Consider the following 19,976-nt stretch of genomic DNA (forward strand, 5'->3'; position numbering starts at 1 on the left):
GTTGATGATGCATGGAGGGGATTGGAACCATGGCAGTGAGATGATATACGATGGAATGAATATAAAACTAAAGTTCTCCCATGTAAACTATCATATAATTCACTTAATAAAACCTTAAAAAAAAAAAATGTGTAATCCACTAAAATTTAATGAACTTGACCTATACTTATGGATGTAATAGCTTAAAAGAGGGAACGAATCTTCACAGCAAGGATCATTCCCACTCCCTCTGTACACAGGGTTGACAGGGATGGGAAACGTAGACATTGGCTACCCAAAATTGGGTGGGGGTGGGGGTGGGGCTACAAAGGCACAAAGTGACTGGCTTACAAGTTTTCAAGAGGGAGCTTAGTTTCAGAGGGTGCAGGGGAAGGTAGACTCTCCACTGAGTGTTTTTCAAACTGTCTGGATAAGGCTGGTGAAAGGAGATGGGGATAAGACCTTTTGTGGTTCAACAGTGAAAAATTGGTATCAGGACTGATTGTGACTGTTGCAAATGTATATATAGGTAGACGTTTTGTAACAAAAGGAGGGGAGTGGTTGATCTTGCAGTCCAGGAGCAGAGAACCCTGGGACAATCGGGACCCTATCCAGAGAAGCAGAGACACAAGAGATGGAGGCAGAAACAATGACATAGAGAGATGGAGCGGCTGGGGACTCTAGACTCAAGGAGAGAGAGGGGCTCTGTGCTGGCGGCTGGAGGGCAGGCTTGCAGGGTATGCAATATATGATTATATATTCTTGAGTGCTTCAGTGTACATCCAAAAACAACCAGAGGGAATGGAAGCAAATGCTGTTGAATGATGATGCACGGAGGGAATTGTAATCAATCATTGCAATGAAATAAAATATGATAGGATGAATGTAAAGCTGGTGTTCTCCCATGTACACTATCACTCAATTCACAATTAAAAAAAAAATAAAGAAGATTTAACTAAAAAATAAATTTAAAAAGATACCAGGTACCCAAATCATGACAGAACTATCTGGTTCTGAAGTGCTGTGAAGTGAAGTGCTTTCAAGTAAGAAAAGACCAACCAAGGTGTTCTTTTAAACCAAAGTTTTTTTGAAAATGGTAATGGATACCTCTGGGTACACAGTCCAACTTAATTTCCCTAGACAAGCTTACGTTGAAAAACAAACATCCCATGTAATATTAAGTAACTTTAAGTAGTTTCAGAAAATATCTACAAAAAAATCTGAGATAATTTAATTCTGGATGGTCCAACAATGGTCTTAAGAAGATATATATGGTTCACAAAGTTGAATTAGCTCTGGAATGAGGGAGCAGACCGGGGTTCAAATTTCCTATCAGTTACTAGCTTTACATGCTGAATGAAATAGCTTAACCTCTCAGAGCGGTCTCCTCATTTGTAAAATGAGGGTTAAAATACCCAGCTTGGAGGGTTGCTTTGAGGATTACAGATAATGTATAAATAAGAGCATGAAAAACATAAGCACTCAATAGATAGTACTTCTTATTGATGCAGGGAAACATGGATACATGTACTATTTTACAGTTCTCCCAATACATTAATAGCCCTGCCACCCCCCCCACCCCCAAAATTACAAGGAAAGTAATTCTTTAATGAGTTAAAAATCATTAAACATGTCATACTGCCTGGACAGCAGAGGTGTAAATGGTCACAATTAACAAGTAAAATAGTAGATCTCAGTACTGTTGGTTACCCATTTGAGATTTGTGTCAAGTTGAAAGCTTCTATACAGAGCCAATCACCTTCACTGGTAAAGAATGTCTCTTTGATTCTTGGCCTATTCCTGGAACCTCCATAATACACATCAATGACTATTGTAAGAACAGAAGGACCTAACCCTTTATTTTCTAACTGGGCTTACATCTACAAGCTTTTCTGGGGATCATCATTCCTGCCATTCTCAAACAACATTTATTGCATTATCAACTTTCCCATCCCTGCCCAAAACAAACCTTGGAGGGCTGAATCTTTGGTGATTGGGCAGACCCTTCTCCTGCAGTTATGACCTGTTTTTGAGGAGACACAGCTATCATGTGACCCCCTTTCACAGTCACATACTGGGGGAGTGATGACTGGCTGGCCGCTCCTGATGTGGGCACGGGGGAAGCTTCACCAGGTTCCTGTTTGATAATCACCTTACAACAAACATGATAGCAACACTGAATAAACAGCTCATGAAAAAACTACTAATATGTGAATCTATTATGTTTGCAGCAAACTGATTTAATGAAGTTTGATCTGTAAAGAATGGCTTCACAAAAAGGGCAAAAATACTGTCAGTAACAATTATTAATTAAATGGACCAAAAGTAGAATGAATCCACCATTACTACTTAATCACATCCTTTAGGTATTTAGGCAGCACAATGGTAACACAGAAACAAACACACACAGATTGTGCTCTTTAAATTCTCCATCTTGTTAGAAGATTCGGTTGTTGTCATTAAGTGCCACTGAGTTGGTTCTGATCATAGCAACCCTGTATAGGGTTTCCAAGGAGCAGCTGGTGAGCTTGAACCGACGATCTTGCAGTTCAAATGGCTTTGCAGTCTGGCTCATTAACCCACAGCGCCACACCAGGACTCATGTTAGACTCTAGCAGTCTACATAAATGGACGCGTATTTCAAAGGCAAGCCCTGTTTGTAGAGCTGATCCATAAAATGAGTATGTAACAAGACCATATAGACTTCAGAAATAGTGACCTAAAATACGTACCTTTGTGAAAGCTCCAAGCCCTCCAGTGATAGGTTTAGGGCTTTGAACCTTGGGGTGACTTCCAATTGGGCAAAGAGGTGGCATAGATGCAAACAAAGAATCCTCCTGCTATGTGTGTAAAAATACACATCACAATTAGATCAAAATGGGTGACTCTGGATATTCCAGTTACTTATATTTACTACAAACCTGTGACGTTAAAGCAACATAAATAACCAAAAGGCAAAACAACACAAAATATTTAAAATTCTCTGGGGTCTTCCAAGTCTCTGTATCTGACTTTCAGTATTATTTTAGAAGCCAAATGCACAGGAAGGCTGACACATAGCAACATAGCAACAACCTACAATCTGTGTTCTGTCGTGTGCTTGAATGACTTCTTTCAAATGACCTCTAATACAGTGAGCTATGAGTTGGAACCGACTAGACGGTACCACTACCATCACTGTAGGATAAGAACTGTTTTTCTCTTTTTATATCCCTTTTGCTGTTGCTATAAATTCCATTGAGTTGCTTCTCACTCATAGCGGACCCAATAAGTGGCTGGTGGGTTTGAACCACCAACCTTGTGGTTAGCAGTCCAGTGCTTATCCTACAGAGCCACACCAGAACTCCTAGAGCCTAGGTATTAAATGAATGAACAAATGAAACAGGCAGCTGCAATATTTCAGTGTGTACTCCCTTTTGATGGCATTCCCATCTTGATTTGCAAATTTGACTCTGAATAAAGATTAAAATCCAAGGGGAAATTTTTCAATAAAATTTTGGTGTTTCTTTGAAAATCAAACACCAAAACAACTAGAAAATCTGAACAGTTAGCAGATATAAAAGCAACCACGGTCAGTTTGCTAGTTTATCTAATTTTCAAATAAAAAGATGTAAATCTCAGAGCTAAATTGCCATAAATAAATGTTACAGGCAAGAAGCAAAATTAAAAGCATTGCTTGACTGTGATGGAAAAATAATCAATAAACATTAAAAGTAGACTGGCAGGGTGTTAAGGTCTTCAAGGAAATTATTAAAATTCAGACATTCACCTACACAAGTGCTCAGAGACAGCCATAAACTTTAAAAGAAAAATCTCTCAACTAGGAAACCATTGAAAAATCTTCACTTTTAAGTGCGTAAATATAAGAAATGCTGTGTTAGGCACTAGTCATATAAGAGAAATCATCTTTGTATGCTTGGTGGGGGTGGCGCGGTAGGGAGGGTTTTTGGACTGATTACACGGGAAAGGCATTAGACTTCAGGAAGCCATGACAAGTAAGCTGAATAATTAACCAGACAGCAGAGGGTCACTGCCAAGTAATGCCAATATCTAGTGCTCTGATTTGAACAAATCACATATCGAAGTTCTAAATTTCATGGAACGAATTAGGCCTATCATTGTAAAGAAGGAAAATAAACTTAATAGAGACAAAAAAATTATCTTAATAAACCAACAGGCTGATATATGAGTAAGAAAATACATTTCTTTTCCTTGTTAGATATTAATAAATGCATTACAGATGAATATTTTTATAAAGAAATATATAAAACAAAGCTGTCAAAAAAACCCAACCACCTTACCATAGTAAGTTTGCACATAGATGCTGGGTGACTATTTAATAGAAGTGTTGAGAAGCATTTTCTACACTAGGAAAAGATCAAGGACAAAACTGAGGGCCTCTGGAGCACATGATCTTCCAGAAATTTATTAGGTTAAATAATCTATAAAATTTGTATTATCACGAGACAAATTCTTGCTGTCTTTAGAAACTAACCATGTGCAATAAAGCTGTGTTACCTTGACAGTCGATGTTACAAAACCACCTCCATGAAGTTTAGGGACAGGGGAGCTTGTCCCTTGGGAAGCCTGGGAGGCAGTGGAGAGCTTGCTTGTAGGACTTCCTGATAAACATGGCAGATTGAAAAATAAAATATCAAGTATAAGTGAAATTTATAAAGTGGAATTTTAAAACATTATTCTCCACATTCCCTTTCTTTTTCACTATTTTCTATTTTTAAGGATTGAAAATTCATAATCCTGAAACTACTAAATCCTGACATGTAGAAAAACAAGTAAATGTATTCTGCTCCTTACAGAAGAGAAACTGTAACATAATAATTGTCCAATAAACAGTCCAAAACACATGCATTCATACAAATGCTGCAGCTGTTGCTGTGTGCCATCAGGTCAGTTCTGATTCACAGAAACCCCTTATAGAGGTTCTGAGACTGTACATCTTTTCAGGAGCAGAAAGACTAATTTTTCTCCTGTAAAGCAGTGGTGGATTCAAACTGCAGACATTTCAGTTAGCAGCCCAAAGCCTAACCCACTACGCCACCAGGGCTCTTCCATATGAATGCTAGATCCTTCCAAGTGGTTTCAAAATGTTCCCAGCACTCACAACTTGATCCCCAGCTCACCAAACTTGCCTTCAAAAACTTTTGGCTAGTTCTGAAAATTAAACATTCTTACAGAAAACCTATCTGACATCCCTACATAGTAAATTCAAAAACGTACTGCTCTTCCTATGAGAGTTCTCTTTTTATAACGGTAAGTTTCAATTTCTCTCAAAGGCAAAATTTATCTTATTCATAGAAAAGTAAAGATCACCTTGACTGGTAGAAATGTGTATGTCTTACAAAACTATTCCTGTACTAAAAGTTCAATTTGGAAAAATTGTTAGCCACATCACTTGCTGGACCAAAAAGAAGTCTTTCGAGTAAAAAAAGTATTTACTAGAAAATAATTTCTAAATACTATTAGAAACTTAATTACGGTTTACTTTTATTCTGTTTTGAACATTTTATTGTGGTTTACATTATTACATATTGTGGTTTACACATTCCCTCTTTTTTCCCACTCACCAATGTAAAACACATTTTGTTTCATATTATCAATTGCAGTCACCCACTGTAACAGCCTTCTTCTCACTTCCTCCCTGGGTTCTGTTTCCATTTGCTCATCTTTGCTGCCCCCTTCTGCCTGATTCACTTTGTTTCTGGGTAAATGCTGCCCATTTAGTTTCATATGGTTGATTGTTCTGGGTGTCAATTATGGTGTTCTTTGGCTCATTTTAAATGCCTATTTATTGTTTGGCTAAAAGGTGATCTCTGGGAGTGGGTTCAGTTGCAGATTTGAAGGACCATAGTCCCAGGGATTCCACCAATTTCTGGTTAAACCAGTAAGCCTGGTCTTTTCTGAGTTTTGTTCTACATTTTTCTCTCAACCTGTCTAGAACCTTCTATTGTGATCCCAATCAGAGCAGTCAGTAGTGGTGACTAGGGACCATCAAGTTCTTCTGGTCTCAGGTTAATGGAGGCCAAGGCTCATGTGGGCTATTAGTCCTTTCGATTAATTGCTTCCTTGAGTCTTTGATTTTCTTCACTCTTCTCTGTTGCGTACGGGAAGATACCAATAGTTGCATCTTAGATGGCCATTCACAAGCTTTAAAGATTTCAGTCGCTACTTACCAAAGGAGGATGTGGAACATGGTCTTTATTGACTATATTTATGCCAACTGACTTTGATGTCCCCTAGACTATGATCTTACATTCTCATGCCCAGTGACTCAGTCCCTCAGAGTACGTGGTTATAACTCAGAAATCTGTCTAACTTTGCCCGCTGTTATGTGCTACTGTATACTTGGACATAGTATTACATATTATTTGCAGCACATACAAATATGAGGGGGATTCAAATAGCTAATAGAAAAATGGAATTAAGACAATGGAATTTTGCCATGAACTTTCTGAAGTCCCCGCAATCATGCATATGAGTGTACTCCCATATACCATCAATAATTGTTCAGCTTACCTATCAACCTGTGTTGCTGCTGTTGTTAAGTGCCCTCGAGTTGGTTCCGACTCATAGCGACCCTATAAAAGGTTTCCGAGACTTTAAATCTTCACTGGAGCAGAAAGCCTCATCTTTCTTGAAGCCCTACCTTCTGGTTCAGTGTTTACTGTATGGCACCACTGCACTCCCATCAACCGATGTATCCACTCATACATTACAGCTACTACTGCTGGCACCTTTTAGTCTTGCAGACCTTCCAAGTGTCTTCCTTTGCTTTGGTCATGTTGTGCTGATCTCCAATTTATTGTGTATTGTCCTTCCCTTCACCCAAGATAGCACTTGTCTATTAGTGATTTTTTTTCCTCACAACTCCTCCCATCCCTGATAAACATCACAAGATGCTTCTGTGAGTAAAAACCTTGTCATAAAAGTGGTCTCATACAATATTTGGCCTTTTGTGATTGACTAATTTAACTCAGCATAATGTCCTCTAGGTTCATCCATATTGGCAGATGTTTCCAATTCATTGCCATTCTTAAATGTTGCGTAGTATTACATTGGAGCTGTATACTGTATTTTCTTTATCCATTCATCTATTGATGGGCACCTCTTGCTATTGTGAAGAACATGGGTGTGCATATGTGTATTTCTGTCATGCCTCTGATTTCTCTAAGTAGCAGGATAGCTAGGTTATATGGTATCTCTAGTTGAAAATTTTTAAAGAGTTAAAAAGTTAAAACTGTTTTCCTTTTAATCAGTAGAAACCAAAAAGAAAAACTTAAGGAAACTCCCAAAAATACAGCTTTCATAAATAGTAAGTAGTAAATTTCCCCTCAAAGAAACAGCATTGAAGTTACTTTTACATATTTATATTGTTTTGGATGGAGGCTCTAATAATATTTTATTATATGGTTACTGCCACACCAGACTTTCATCTTTAATAAAAGATTAAACCTTTTGTGGTACACAAATATTGATCAATAAACACACCTGTACTGGGAGTGGTGGCGCAAATAACCTGTCCAGGCTTGTCCATGATAACATACGGATTACTACTAACAGAGCTGGCAGTGCCTTGCTTCACATGAACTGGAGTGGACGTTGGAGTTCGAGGCAATGGTGATGGACTTGGAGTTGAAATTGGAGAACCTTTATTAATTTAAAAGAGAGGAGAAAGAAAATACTTATATTAAGCTATCTAAGATGTTGAGGGAGTCCTGATGTGGCGCTGTGGGATGATGCACTGGACCAAAAGGTCAGTGTGAACGCCAAGGTTGGAGGTTCAAGTTCACTAGACGCTCCTCAGAAACCCAATATGGGTCGCTATGAGTTGAAATCCACTTGACAGCACTTAACAACAACAACAACAAAGATGTTAAAGAAAAAGAGAGGCAGGGCTGCCAGCACAGATGTGACAAATCTGGAAAAGAAAGTGTGACATCTGCTTTAGATACTGAGCTGTGGCAGCGCAGCTGAGATCGGAATGTGCTTCATTCTCTGCCTCCTTATTAGCTGAATAGCAGCAGCTTCAGAAAAATCTTTATAAACATCTTTTTGGTTCCATTTCATACTACCGAATGTACTGCTGCATTTTAACACGACTTCCTAGGGATTTGTATGAACATTATGTAACCCTTTGGAACTGCTAAATCCTGAAGACGTTAACTCTTTTATCATCATAGGCAGGTTGTTATAATACTGGGTATTCATTTTGCTGACTCATAGTGACACTATACTAAATGATACAACTGCACCATACTGTTTTCAAGTCTAGTGTTTATCCTACAGAGCCACCCGGCTCCCTAACTTGACTAATACAAAGGAATTACTTTTTTAGTGTCATCAGAGATTAACAGATAAACTGAACTCCAAACCAATTCCAACCCTAAAGCTTAGCTATAAACAAAAAGACCTCCAAATTTATTTTTTCCTCTAATACTTGTTGCTCTGGTTTCCAGATTCCTACTTTAGTTTCCAACATCCATACTCTAGTAAAGCCCTAACTTTGGGGGAAAAACTTAAACATTGTTAATTAATTTCTTTTTCCGCATTCAATAATTGTTTCCATATGAATGAATGACTTCACCTCCAACTAAATGCTATCAATAGTAAAGAACTCTCTTATTTAACTAACAAAAAATCTTGTTTTGTTATTCTAGCAGTATTTATATTCAGTTAGCTACACACACATCCTCCAATACATCTTTTGAATACCTGAGACAATCTTGCAGCTCATGGTGATGGGCTGGAAAGACTTTCCAGGTGACTCAGGATTAGGAACCTGACTTTGTGGTACAATTTTGCAGCTTGATGCTATTGGCTGGAAAGCTGAATTGCCATGAGAACAAAAAGTAACTTTCTGGGATGCTGTTATTTTGGTGGGTGTTCGTTCCAATGAAGATGGCAAAGAATAAAATGTAGTATGTCGCTCAGCTTCAGTGTTAGTTGGAAATCCTGATTGAAATAAAACAGGCAAATGGCAAGTCCTAGATCACACTGAAGTAATAAAACCGTACCATTTTTATGAAAACATTCCGCTTCTGCTACAAAGTCAGCAAGTTCTATCCAGTTTAAGTTTTATTGTCACAGAAAAATTTTGAAATCCTTTATCATTTCAAAACACATTTAAGCCACTTAGCAGCAAAACAATGATAATCAATAGTATTTCATATCATACCTTTATACATTTTAGAGATGAAAGTTAAACATCATTACTGTAATTATATTTATTTAAAATTTTAGTTATTAGTTCATATTAGAAAACATATCCACTCTAAACCATATACAATACAAAAAGCACACAAATTCACTATGCTCTCCATTTCTACATGAATAGAAAATCTGTTTAAATTGGAAAAAGAAAAACTCAAAAGCATTATTCTAATGATATTCAAGCTTTTAAATTTCCATAAAAGTGATACAACTGAAATCTAAAGAGGAATAAAGTAGAGACTTCAAAAAGACTATCAATAATACATTAAAATATAGACTTAAATGGTGCTGAGAGTTAATGTGCCAGATTGCAAAGCCGTTTGAACTGCAAGGTTGGCAGTTCAAGCTCACCAGCTGCTCCTTGGAAACCCTATACAGGGTCACTATGGGTTAGAACCGACTCACCGGCACTTCACAACAATAACATAGTTAAAAGTAACATCATTTAGAATCAATTTTATATTTCACGTAGCTCATGGCAACACCCAAAGTTGCAGATACTACCTACTTGGCCTAGCCTTGATAGCCTGATAATCAGAACTCGATTAAAGGAAGATTAAAAAGAAAAGAACTAAACAATTGTTGATAAAGGAAATGCAGGTAAATTGATATAATTTGATGAACTTGACCTATACTCATGGAGGTAGTAAATCTAAATACCAACAGAGAGGGAAGAAGGAGTCTTCACATTAAGTATTAATGCTATCCCCTCTGTACACAAGGTAGATAGGGATGGACAACTTAGACACTGGCTACCTAAAATGAGGGGGTGATAAAAGCACGAAATGACTGGCTTACATGGTTTCAAGGGGGGTTTAGTTTAAATAGTTTAAGAGTGTATGGGGGAAGAAAGAGTCCCCACTGAATAGTTTTCATCTTGTCTAGATGAGTATGGTTAAGAGATGGGGATAAGACTCTTATGATTCAATAGTGAATAACTGTTATCATGACTAACTGAAACTGTCAAGATTGTGAAGGTAGAAGTTTTGTAACAAAAATAGGGGAATAGTTAATTGTACAGTCCAGGAACAAAGGACCCTAGGACCATCAAGGGAGGAGAGTGCAAGCAGAATGCGAGACCTTATCCAAAAATGCAGCAATACCAGAGATGGAGGCAGAGATGGGGAGAGGGAGAGAGACAGCAGCTGAGGACTCTAGATTCATGGGAAGAGAGGGACTAAGAGCTGGTGGCCAGGAGGCAGACTTGCAGAATGTACCCTTTGCAGGTGTAAATTATAATATATGCCTGAGTGGTTTTTGTTTTTTTTTAAAAAGGAGCTCAAGTGAATCGAAAGAAATACTGTAAACTGATGGTGGTACATGGAGGGGATTATCATCTTTGTAATGAAACAAGATGTATGATTTGTTGAATGTAAAACTGATTACCTGTCCTGTAAACTTTCACTCAATCCACAATAAAAACCTTAAAATGAAAAAAAGTTCATGGGGAAAAAACATTACCTTTTGATTCCATTTTCCATGAAGTTTTTGAAGTCCCTTCATATATATATATTCTTAAATACTTACTTATAGACCATGGAAAAATGCCATGGTCAAAAGGCATTTTTGTTGATAAAGACTCTTAGTATATATTTTCAAAAATATTCGATGCTGAATTTTAAATTTTCCTATTTACATAATCAGGGACTAAACCAGAAAGTCTTCTAATATATTGATTAAAATCACCAAAGAATAAAAATTCAATGCTTCTCAGAAACTTCTGAATTGTATAAAATATTGAAGAACTTTATGAAAAACATTTTTTCTGAGGCAAGCAGGATTTGTCTATTTTCATACTAGCAGTATATACAAGCAGCATGCCTGTTTATGGAAACTTTATTTTTCATATAGTCAAGCCTCTGAAAGCAATTCAGTACCATATCCTACAACTGAGAGAAAAATATTCCCAGAATGAGTTTATATAAAAAAAGAAATGCTGTTACCTTTCTCCACAGAGGTATCAGGTACTGGTTCATGTGACTGCTTTATTGGTGAGGAAGCTTTCACGGGGGCTGGAATGGTTAAAGGCAAAGATGGAGGAGCATCAGAGACGTCTGATCCAGAGGACTGAGGATAAATGTAGTCTTCTCCAAGAGAATGCCGATGAAGCTCAACATCCACTACCTAATCAGGCAGCAATCAGGCTCATGAGTCCATCATCAATGTCACAGAAAACCAAACCCTGTCCCAGATTGTGATGCCCTTCAAATCTTTTTCATGGCACTTATCTGTACCCTAAATTACTGTGCTACCTTCTCCCTATTCTCAATACTTAGCAAGACTATCACTTCTTGAGTGTAGGAGTCTATCCTGGTAATTACTGTATCCCCAGCAACTGGATCAGTATTCTAGCATACAGCAGGTACTCAATAAGTACATTTTGATATAACAAAGCACAATTCCCTAGTAGAGTAATATTTATGTCATGCATACAAAAAACAAAAAAGAGAGAAAGAGAGAGAAGGCGGAGTAGATAGGGACAGGCAACTTAGACATTGGCTACCTAAAATGAGGGGGCAATAAAGGCATGAACCAACTGGCTTACAAGTTTTCAAGAGGGAGTATAGTTTAAAAGTGTACAGCGGAAGACAGAATCCACACTGAATAGTTTTCGTCTTGTCTAGATGGGTTTGGTGAAAAGAGATGAGGATTCTTATGATTCAATAGTTAGTAACTATTATCATGACTAACTGCGACTGTCACAATTCTAAAGGTGGAAGTTTTGTAAAAACAAAACAAAAAACGGGGGAGTAGTTAATCTTACAGTCCAGAAACAAAGGACCCTATGACCATCAAGGGATAAGAGCACAAGTGGAATGCAGGACCTTATCCAGAGAACAGCAACACCAGAGATGGGGACATGGAGAGAGGGAGCAACTGAGGACTCTATAGACTCATGAAAAGAGAAAGACTGTGTGCTGGCGGCCAGGGGGCAGGTTTACAAAATATGCTCTCTAGAAGTTTAAATTACTATATATGCCTGAGTGTTTAAAAAAAAAAAAAGAGCTAAAATGAATAGAGAGAAATACTGTTAAATGATGGTACATGGAGGGGATTATAACCATTGTAATGAAACGAAATATATGATTTGTTGAATGTAACTGATGATTGCCCTGTAAACTTTCACTCAATTCACAATAAAAAAAACTATAAAAAGAAAGACAAGGTGGAGATCAATTCTTTTCTAGCACGCATTTATTTTTTCTAATTAAAAGTGAAGATCAATTTTCATTCTACTCATTCTACTTCCTTCACAATAATACTGAAGGTAAAAAACTTACCGTCTCTGCTCCAAGAGTCTGCAAGCCAGTGTAGGTTCTATCCAGCTAATTGAAAGGCAAAGAAGAGTGTTAAGATGCACTGTATTTACCTGTAAATCTTGGATATCAATCATCCTATCAAAAATTTCTTGCACCACAAAACTTTTTATCATAGGATATACTTTAATCATAACATAAAACTAACAATTTAACACTTCAATACAAACCTTCTTAATTTTCTAGGGAAAACAACTGAACAAAATAAATGAAAACAATCTCAAGCACATAGGTAATTATAATTTTTAAAGAAGTCCTGGTAGCACAGTGGTTAAAGTGCCTGGTTGGTAATCAAAAGGTCAGCAGTTCGAGCTCACCTGAAGAGCGATGGGAAAAAAATGCAGCAGTCTGCTCCTATAAAGATTACGGCCTCAGAAAACGATACAGGGTGTTCTATATGGTTTTTATGAGTTAGAATGGACTCAATGGCAATGAATTCAGTTGGGTTATTACATTAAAGGAATGATCACATAAACTACTGATCATTAATTTGTGAAATATTATGCAGCCATTACATGTCTATAAAGACTATGTAAAAATAATAGAATATAAAGTTAAGCTTGCAGTGTGATGATACAATGATATACTGAGGGTATACACTGAAGTACAACAATAAGGAAAGACTAGCTAATACCACTAATATTCAAATTTACACACCAACCACTAAAGCCAATGATGATAAAATTTAAGAATTCTACGACTCGACGGCACTTAACAACAAGAACAACAACCAAGTTCATCAGTCTGAAATAACATTACACGTGCAATCAAGATGTACTGATAGTTACTGGCGATTAGAATGCAAAGGTTGGAAACAAAGAGAAATTGACAGTATTTGGAAAATATGGCTTTCAAGATAGAAATGATACTGGAGATTGCATGAAAGAATTTTGCAAGACCGATGACTTATTCATTGCAAACACCTTTTTTAAAGCAACGTAAAAGATGACTATACATATGGGCCTCACCTAATGGAAAACACAGAAATCAAAATCACTACATCTGTGGAACGAGACAGTGGAAAAGCTCCGTATTATCAGCCAAAACAAGGCCAGGGGCAGACTGTGGAACAGATCATCAATTGCTCATACGCAGATTCAGGCTATAGCTGAAGAAAATAAAAACAAATCCACAAGAGCCAATATATGACCTTGAATATAACCCACCTGAATTTAGAGGTCATCTGAAGAACACATTTGATGCATTAAGACACCAAAGACCATAATAGTTGTGGGATGACATCAAGAACATCATACAGGAAGAAAGCAAAAGGTCACTGAGAAGACAAGAACAAAGGAAAAGATAAAAATAGATGTCAGAAGAGATGCTAAAGCAAATAGAAGAAGTGAGGCGGTACAAGAGCTGAACAGGAAATTTCAAAAGTCAGCTAAGAAGACAAAGCTAAATATTGTTACAAAATGTAACCTGGAGTTGGAAAATCAAAAGGGAAGAACATGCTCAGCATTTCTCAAGCTGAGGGGACTGAATTAAAAATTTAAGCCTCAACTTGTGGTATTGAAGGATTCTATGGGCAAAATATTGAATGATGCAGAAAGCATAAAAAGAAGATGGAGGAATTACACTGTACCAAAAATGGTTGATGTTCACACATTTCAAAAGGTAGCATATGATCAAGAGCCAATGATCCTGAAGGAAGAAATCCAAAGTGCACTGAAGTCACTGGCAAAGAACGAGGCACCGGGAATAGATGGAATACAAATTGAAATCCTTCAACGAACTGATGTAGCACTGGATGAACTCACTCAGCTCTGCCAAGAAATTTGGAAGACAACTATCTGACCAAGTGATTGGAAGACATCCATATTTGTGTCCATTCCAAAGAGAGGTGACACAATGGAATGCGGAAATCATCAGACAGTATCACTGATATCCCATGAGAGTAAAATTTTACTAACAGTAATACAAAAATGGTTAAACCCATACATTGATAGAAAACTTCCAGAGATTCAAGCCGAATTCAGAAGAGGACGTGGAATAGGGGTATCATTGCTAATGTCAGATGGATGTTAGCTGAGCAGAGAATCCCAAGATGTTTACCTGTGCTTTATTGGCTATGCAAAGGCTTTTGACTGTGTGGATCATTACAAACTATATACAACAATGCAAAGAATGAATATTCTGGAACACTTAATTGTGCTCATGAGGGACCTGTGCATAGACCAAGAGGCAGTTATTCAAACAGAACCAGGAACACCGAATGGTTTAAAATTAGGAAAGGTCTATGCCAGGGTTGGAGTCCTGGTGTAGCACTGTGGGTTAATAATGCACAGGACTGCAAAATCAGTTGACCCTCAAGGTCAACGGTTCAAGTTCACCAGTCACTCCTTAGAAACCCCATACGGGTCACTATGGGTTGGAACTGACTAGATGATACTTAACAACAAATGCCAGGGCTGTATTTTTCCATCCAATCTGAATGCTGAGCAAATAATCCAAAAAGCTGGATTTGTATGAAGAAAAACATGGTATTAGGATTGGAGGAAGACTCATTAACAACCTGCAATACACAGATGATACAACCTTGCTTTCTGAAAGCGAAGAGGACTTAAAATACTTTCTGATGAAGATCAAAGACCACAGTCTTTGGTACAGGTTGCATCTCAATGTAAAGAAAACAAAAATCCTCACTACTGGACCAATAAATAACATCCATATAATTGGAGAAAAGACTGAAGTTATCAAAGACTTCATTTTGCTTCTATCAATCATCAACACTCATGGAAGCAGCAGTCAAGAAACCAAACAACGTACTGCAGTAAGCAAATCTGTGGCACAAGACATCTTTAAAGTGTGGAAGAGCAAAGATGTCAGTTTTAGGACCAATGTGTGCCTGCCCCAAGCCATGGCATTTATAATAAGATCACAGAATAATTGATGCATTTGATTATGACGTTGGAGAAGAATATTAAAAGTACCATGGACTGCAAAAGAATAAGCATTATGTGTTGGAAGAAGTACAGCGGAGTGCTCCCTGAAAGTCATGATGGCCAGACTGTGTCTTTCATACTTCAGACATATTATTAGGAGGGACCAGTCCCTGGAGAATACCATGTTTGGTAAAGTGGAAGTTAGGAGAAAAAGAAGACCCCCAATGAGATACACTGGCACAGTGGCAGCCAACAATGGGCTCAGGTGGTTGTGAGGTTGGCCCAGGACCGGGCAGCGGGCAGTTTTGTTCTGTTGTGCATAGGAGCACTACATACCAACTTGATGGCACCTAACAACAATAACAACATTTGAAAAAGAGAGTGAAATTTTAGGCAATATAAACCAAAAACCCAAACTTAAGTTGGGATTAACTTCCAAGTCTTTTTGTTGTTGTTGTTGTTATATTGCCTAAGTAGTAGTTGATGGGCTCAAACCAGCGACCACTGGTTCCAGTCCAGTTCTTCACATAGATATTACACTAAAAAAAATCATACTTTGTTTCATCTAAGATTCCAAGAAGCCCTTCCAGGCAACAACAGTTATCCTGCTTCCTCCCTGTGATTCCTATTAGCATTCTACTTACCTTCCTATCCTTTCTCAACTTTGTTCTTAGGAAAAATGTTGCCCTTTTGAGTTCAAATTGTTCACCATTCTATGGTGAGCATACCTTTCTAGTGTTGTTGTCCCCCACTATAAATCTATCTACTGCTTGGCACAAAACTGGGTCACGAGGGCAAGTTTCTTTCTAGGCCTGAAGGGTGGTTCAGGGATACAGTCTCAGGTTCCACTGGTCTCTTTCTGATCAGTAAACCCAGTCTTTCTGTTTGTTTGTTTAAATAATTTTAAGTTTTGTTCCACATTTTCTCCCACTCTAGCTGGGACCCTCTAACGTGATCCCTTTCAGTGAGGTTGATCTCAGAATCATGGAGACTGACGTTAATATGTTCCATTGGTCCACTGGACTAATTCCAAGCCTCTTCAATTCTATCAACTCTAGTTTCTTCCACACCAGGAGAGACCAATAGCTGCGCGTTAGCCGCTCATGAGCTTTCAAAATCCCAGAGGATACTCACCCAAGCAAGATGTATTGTCTTTGTGGACTATTATGCTAACTGACTATGGTGTTCCTTGAAACCATGGTCTTGAGGCCCTAGGCCCATCAGTTCACTGCCTTAAGATCTTTGATAATATCTAGGAAGTTTTCATCATTTTGTTCATTGTATGTATGCTCCACGATATTCATAATTGTATTTGCAGGAAAGGTTAAGTACTCAAATTACCTCTTTTTAACCCCTATACGGAAGGAGTTCTGGTAGCGCAGTGGTTATGAATCAGGTTGTTAACCTCAGAGTCAGCAGTTTGAAACTACCAGCTGTTCCACAGGAGAAAGACAAGACTTTCTGCTCCCAAAAGATCTGGAGTCTCGGAAACACTGTGTAGGTCATTCTGAGTCGGAACCTACTCCACAGTACTTAACAACCACCACCACCACCACCACTATACAGAGTCCTGATATGGCGCTGTGGGTTAATGCACTGGACTGCAATGTCTGTTTGAATCGCAAGGCTGGCAGTTCAAGCTCACCAGTCACTCTTGGGAAACTTTACATAGGGTCGCTATGAGCCAAAACTGACTCAATGGCACTTAACAACAACATCCTTTATATATGTGTGGGATATTGTGTATGTATTCTCAGTGCCTTTTAACCCTAAGGGGGGAGGGGGTGCTCATCTTCTGGCACTGTCTCTGACAATGTTATATGGCTATTCAGAGTTTTCAGTGGCTAAACATTCAGAAGTAGTCCTATTCTTCTTTCTTCCTACTCTGTCTTAGTCTGGAAACTCTGCGGAAACCTGTCAACCATGGGTGCCGGTATTTAAAATACCGGTGGCATAGCTTCCAGCATCACAGCAACATGCAGATCACCACAGTATGACAAACTGACAGACGAGTGGTAATCAGGGAATATGTTGTTGTTGTTATGTGCCATGGAGTCGGTTCCGACCCATAGCGAGCCTGTACAGGGTTTCTGAGGCTGTACATCTTTAAGGGAGCAGAAAGCCTCATCTCTCTCCTGTGGAGCAGCTGGTACTTTTGAACTGCTGACCTTGCGGTTCGCAGCCCGATTCATAACCACTACGCTACCAGAGCTCCTTAGTCAGGGAATATAGGTAAGCTCTGGTAGCGTAGTGGTTACGAATCGGGCTGCGAACCTTAAGGTCAGCGGTTCAAAACTACCAGCCGCTCCGCGGGAGAAAGATGAGGCTTTCTACTCCCGTAAAGATTTACACCCTCGGAAACCCTGTACAGGGTCGCTATGGGTCGGAACCGACTCGATGGCACTTAACAACAACAACAATTACTTTAAACCACGACTAATCTGTCAGCCTGTCATAATGTGGTGGCTTGCTTGCTTTTGCGATGCTGCAAACTATGCCACCAGTATTTTAAATGCCAATAAGGTCATCAGGGTAGACAGGTTTCAGCATATCTTCCAGATTAGCTTCCATGAGACAGGTTTCAGGATAGCTTCATACTTCCTAGTATGAAGCAGGAGAGGTGGACTGCTGAATATTTAGCCACTGAAAACCTTGTGAATAGCAGCAGAACACTGTCAGACATAGTAACAGATGATGAAAACATTATGAATATCAACAGAGCATTGTCAGCAGTGGACTCAATTGTAGTAACAATTGTGAGGATGATGTAGGACCTGGCTGTGTTTTGTTCTGTTGTGCATAAAGACACACTATGATCTGGAGGTGACTTCATAGTGTCCAACAACAAGTACTTTAAATCTATTGGCATCACAGATGATATTTAGCTGACTGAAAGAAATATAAACTGAGAACATGTTATTAATATAAACAAGAAATCTATAGTTACATACAAAAAAAGTTTAAGTTATTATCCCTAACTTTTCAATTTATATCTTACCATTTTTTAAAAAAGACTTAAGAAATCTTATCAATGCAAATACTATACCATAATATTTAAAGAAATAAAAACAATGATGAAGTTGGACAGTACAAAAAGTTAAGGATAAAGTGGACAAAATAAGCCCAGCAGATTTCAAGTCTCTCTGAATTCCTTAGCAGCCAACACAGAGGACAAACAGTGAGTCATGAGATTTAGTGCTCATAAACGAAAAACAACAAAGCATGGATTAATAGTGCTTCCATGGAAAGGATTTACAGTTTTAATGCTTAATTAAGCCTTAGCCAATAATTTGATTGTTAAAAGACCAGGACATACAACCACTGTACTCTATTTGTTTGGAGCAAAAAAGGAGGAAACCAGACACTCAGAAAAGACACTAGTCTACAGGACTATATTCAACCACCTGGGAACAGAAGTAGATGGTGCTTGACAACCCCATCAACATAATAGATGGGCCCTAAAAGAATGGGAGAAAAGTGTGGATCAGAAACTCAAAATCTTAAGAACAAAAAAAAAAACCCCAAAATACCAGACTAATTGAGACTGAAGGACTCCCTAAGACTACTACTCTGACACATTCTGAGGTCACCTTGTAACTAAGTAAACAAACAGACTCCAAAAACAAATAACGAGTATCACCCAAAAGTACTGTGCTCCCTTACAAAAAATCTCCTGTATGACACCAAAGGGTCAATAATTACTGTAAAACAACAATAAAGAATGTAACATGGCAGGGAAATGAGATGAATGCACACAGAACAGAAATCATGAGAATATTTACAGGTTTTGAAGAATGTTGCTAATGTCTCTGAACCACCTGTGTAGATCTTAAATGAGAACCTAACCTGCTGTGAAAAAAGAGTATTATTTAAGGGGAAAAAATGTTAAGAACAAATTTAGGTCACATCCATTTTCACATCCTCCAGTGTAAATCTCATTGTAATCTGCACTGGACTATGTCTCATTCTTGAAACCCATTTTAGGAGGGACACTTGTTATTAAAATGGCAAAAGAACTGGACACTTAGGCATATAAGTGTAAATGAATAGATTTTGCCTGGAAAAGAAACGATTTTAAGGAGAAGCGTGAAGGTCATCATAGAACATTTAGAGAGTTCTTATAAACCGAAGTCTTGTTTGTTTTTCTGTGTTACTCAAGAAACTAAAACTAGGGCAAATGGGATTAAGGCAAAAAAGTTAGTTTCAGGTAACTTTATAAAAGGAACCTTTTATATTTTTATTTACTAAATGAATAAATGGGAAGTACTGTGTTTCGTGGTGATGGATGAGCAGAGGTTAAATAGTATCTGTTAGAGATGCAGGATATGGGAATTCTGTACATTTCAGGAAATTTAAATATTTGTTGTTGTTGTTAGGTGCGATAGAGTCAGTACCAACTCATAGCAACCTTATGCACAGCAGAACAAAACACTGCCCGATCCTGGGCCAGTCTCACTACTGTTGCCACACTTGAGTCCATCGATGCTGCCACTTGGCCAGTCCATCTCATTGGGGGTCTTCCTCTTTTTCTCTGACCCTCCATCTTACCAAACATGATATCCTT

General features: G+C 38.1%; 1 protein-coding gene across 1 annotated transcript in view; it reads right to left on the reverse strand.

The window, feature by feature from the left end:
- YEATS2 (YEATS domain containing 2) overlaps window positions 1-19,976 on the reverse strand; it is a 124,447-nt gene that overhangs the window by 66,670 nt on the left and 37,801 nt on the right. The window contains exons 8-14 of the mRNA XM_006869809.1: window positions 12,489-12,533; window positions 11,151-11,331; window positions 8,710-8,949; window positions 7,486-7,644; window positions 4,498-4,601; window positions 2,712-2,819; window positions 1,949-2,131 (exon numbers count right to left, since the gene is read on the reverse strand). Coding sequence (XP_006869871.1) covers window positions 1,949-2,131; window positions 2,712-2,819; window positions 4,498-4,601; window positions 7,486-7,644; window positions 8,710-8,949; window positions 11,151-11,331; window positions 12,489-12,533 — 1,020 coding nt within the window. The remainder of the gene's footprint in view (window positions 1-1,948; window positions 2,132-2,711; window positions 2,820-4,497; window positions 4,602-7,485; window positions 7,645-8,709; window positions 8,950-11,150; window positions 11,332-12,488; window positions 12,534-19,976) is intronic.

The sequence above is a fragment of the Chrysochloris asiatica genome, unplaced genomic scaffold, assembly GCF_000296735.1.
Source record: "Chrysochloris asiatica unplaced genomic scaffold, ChrAsi1.0 scaffold00135, whole genome shotgun sequence".
Classification (NCBI taxonomy): domain Eukaryota; kingdom Metazoa; phylum Chordata; class Mammalia; order Afrosoricida; family Chrysochloridae; genus Chrysochloris; species Chrysochloris asiatica.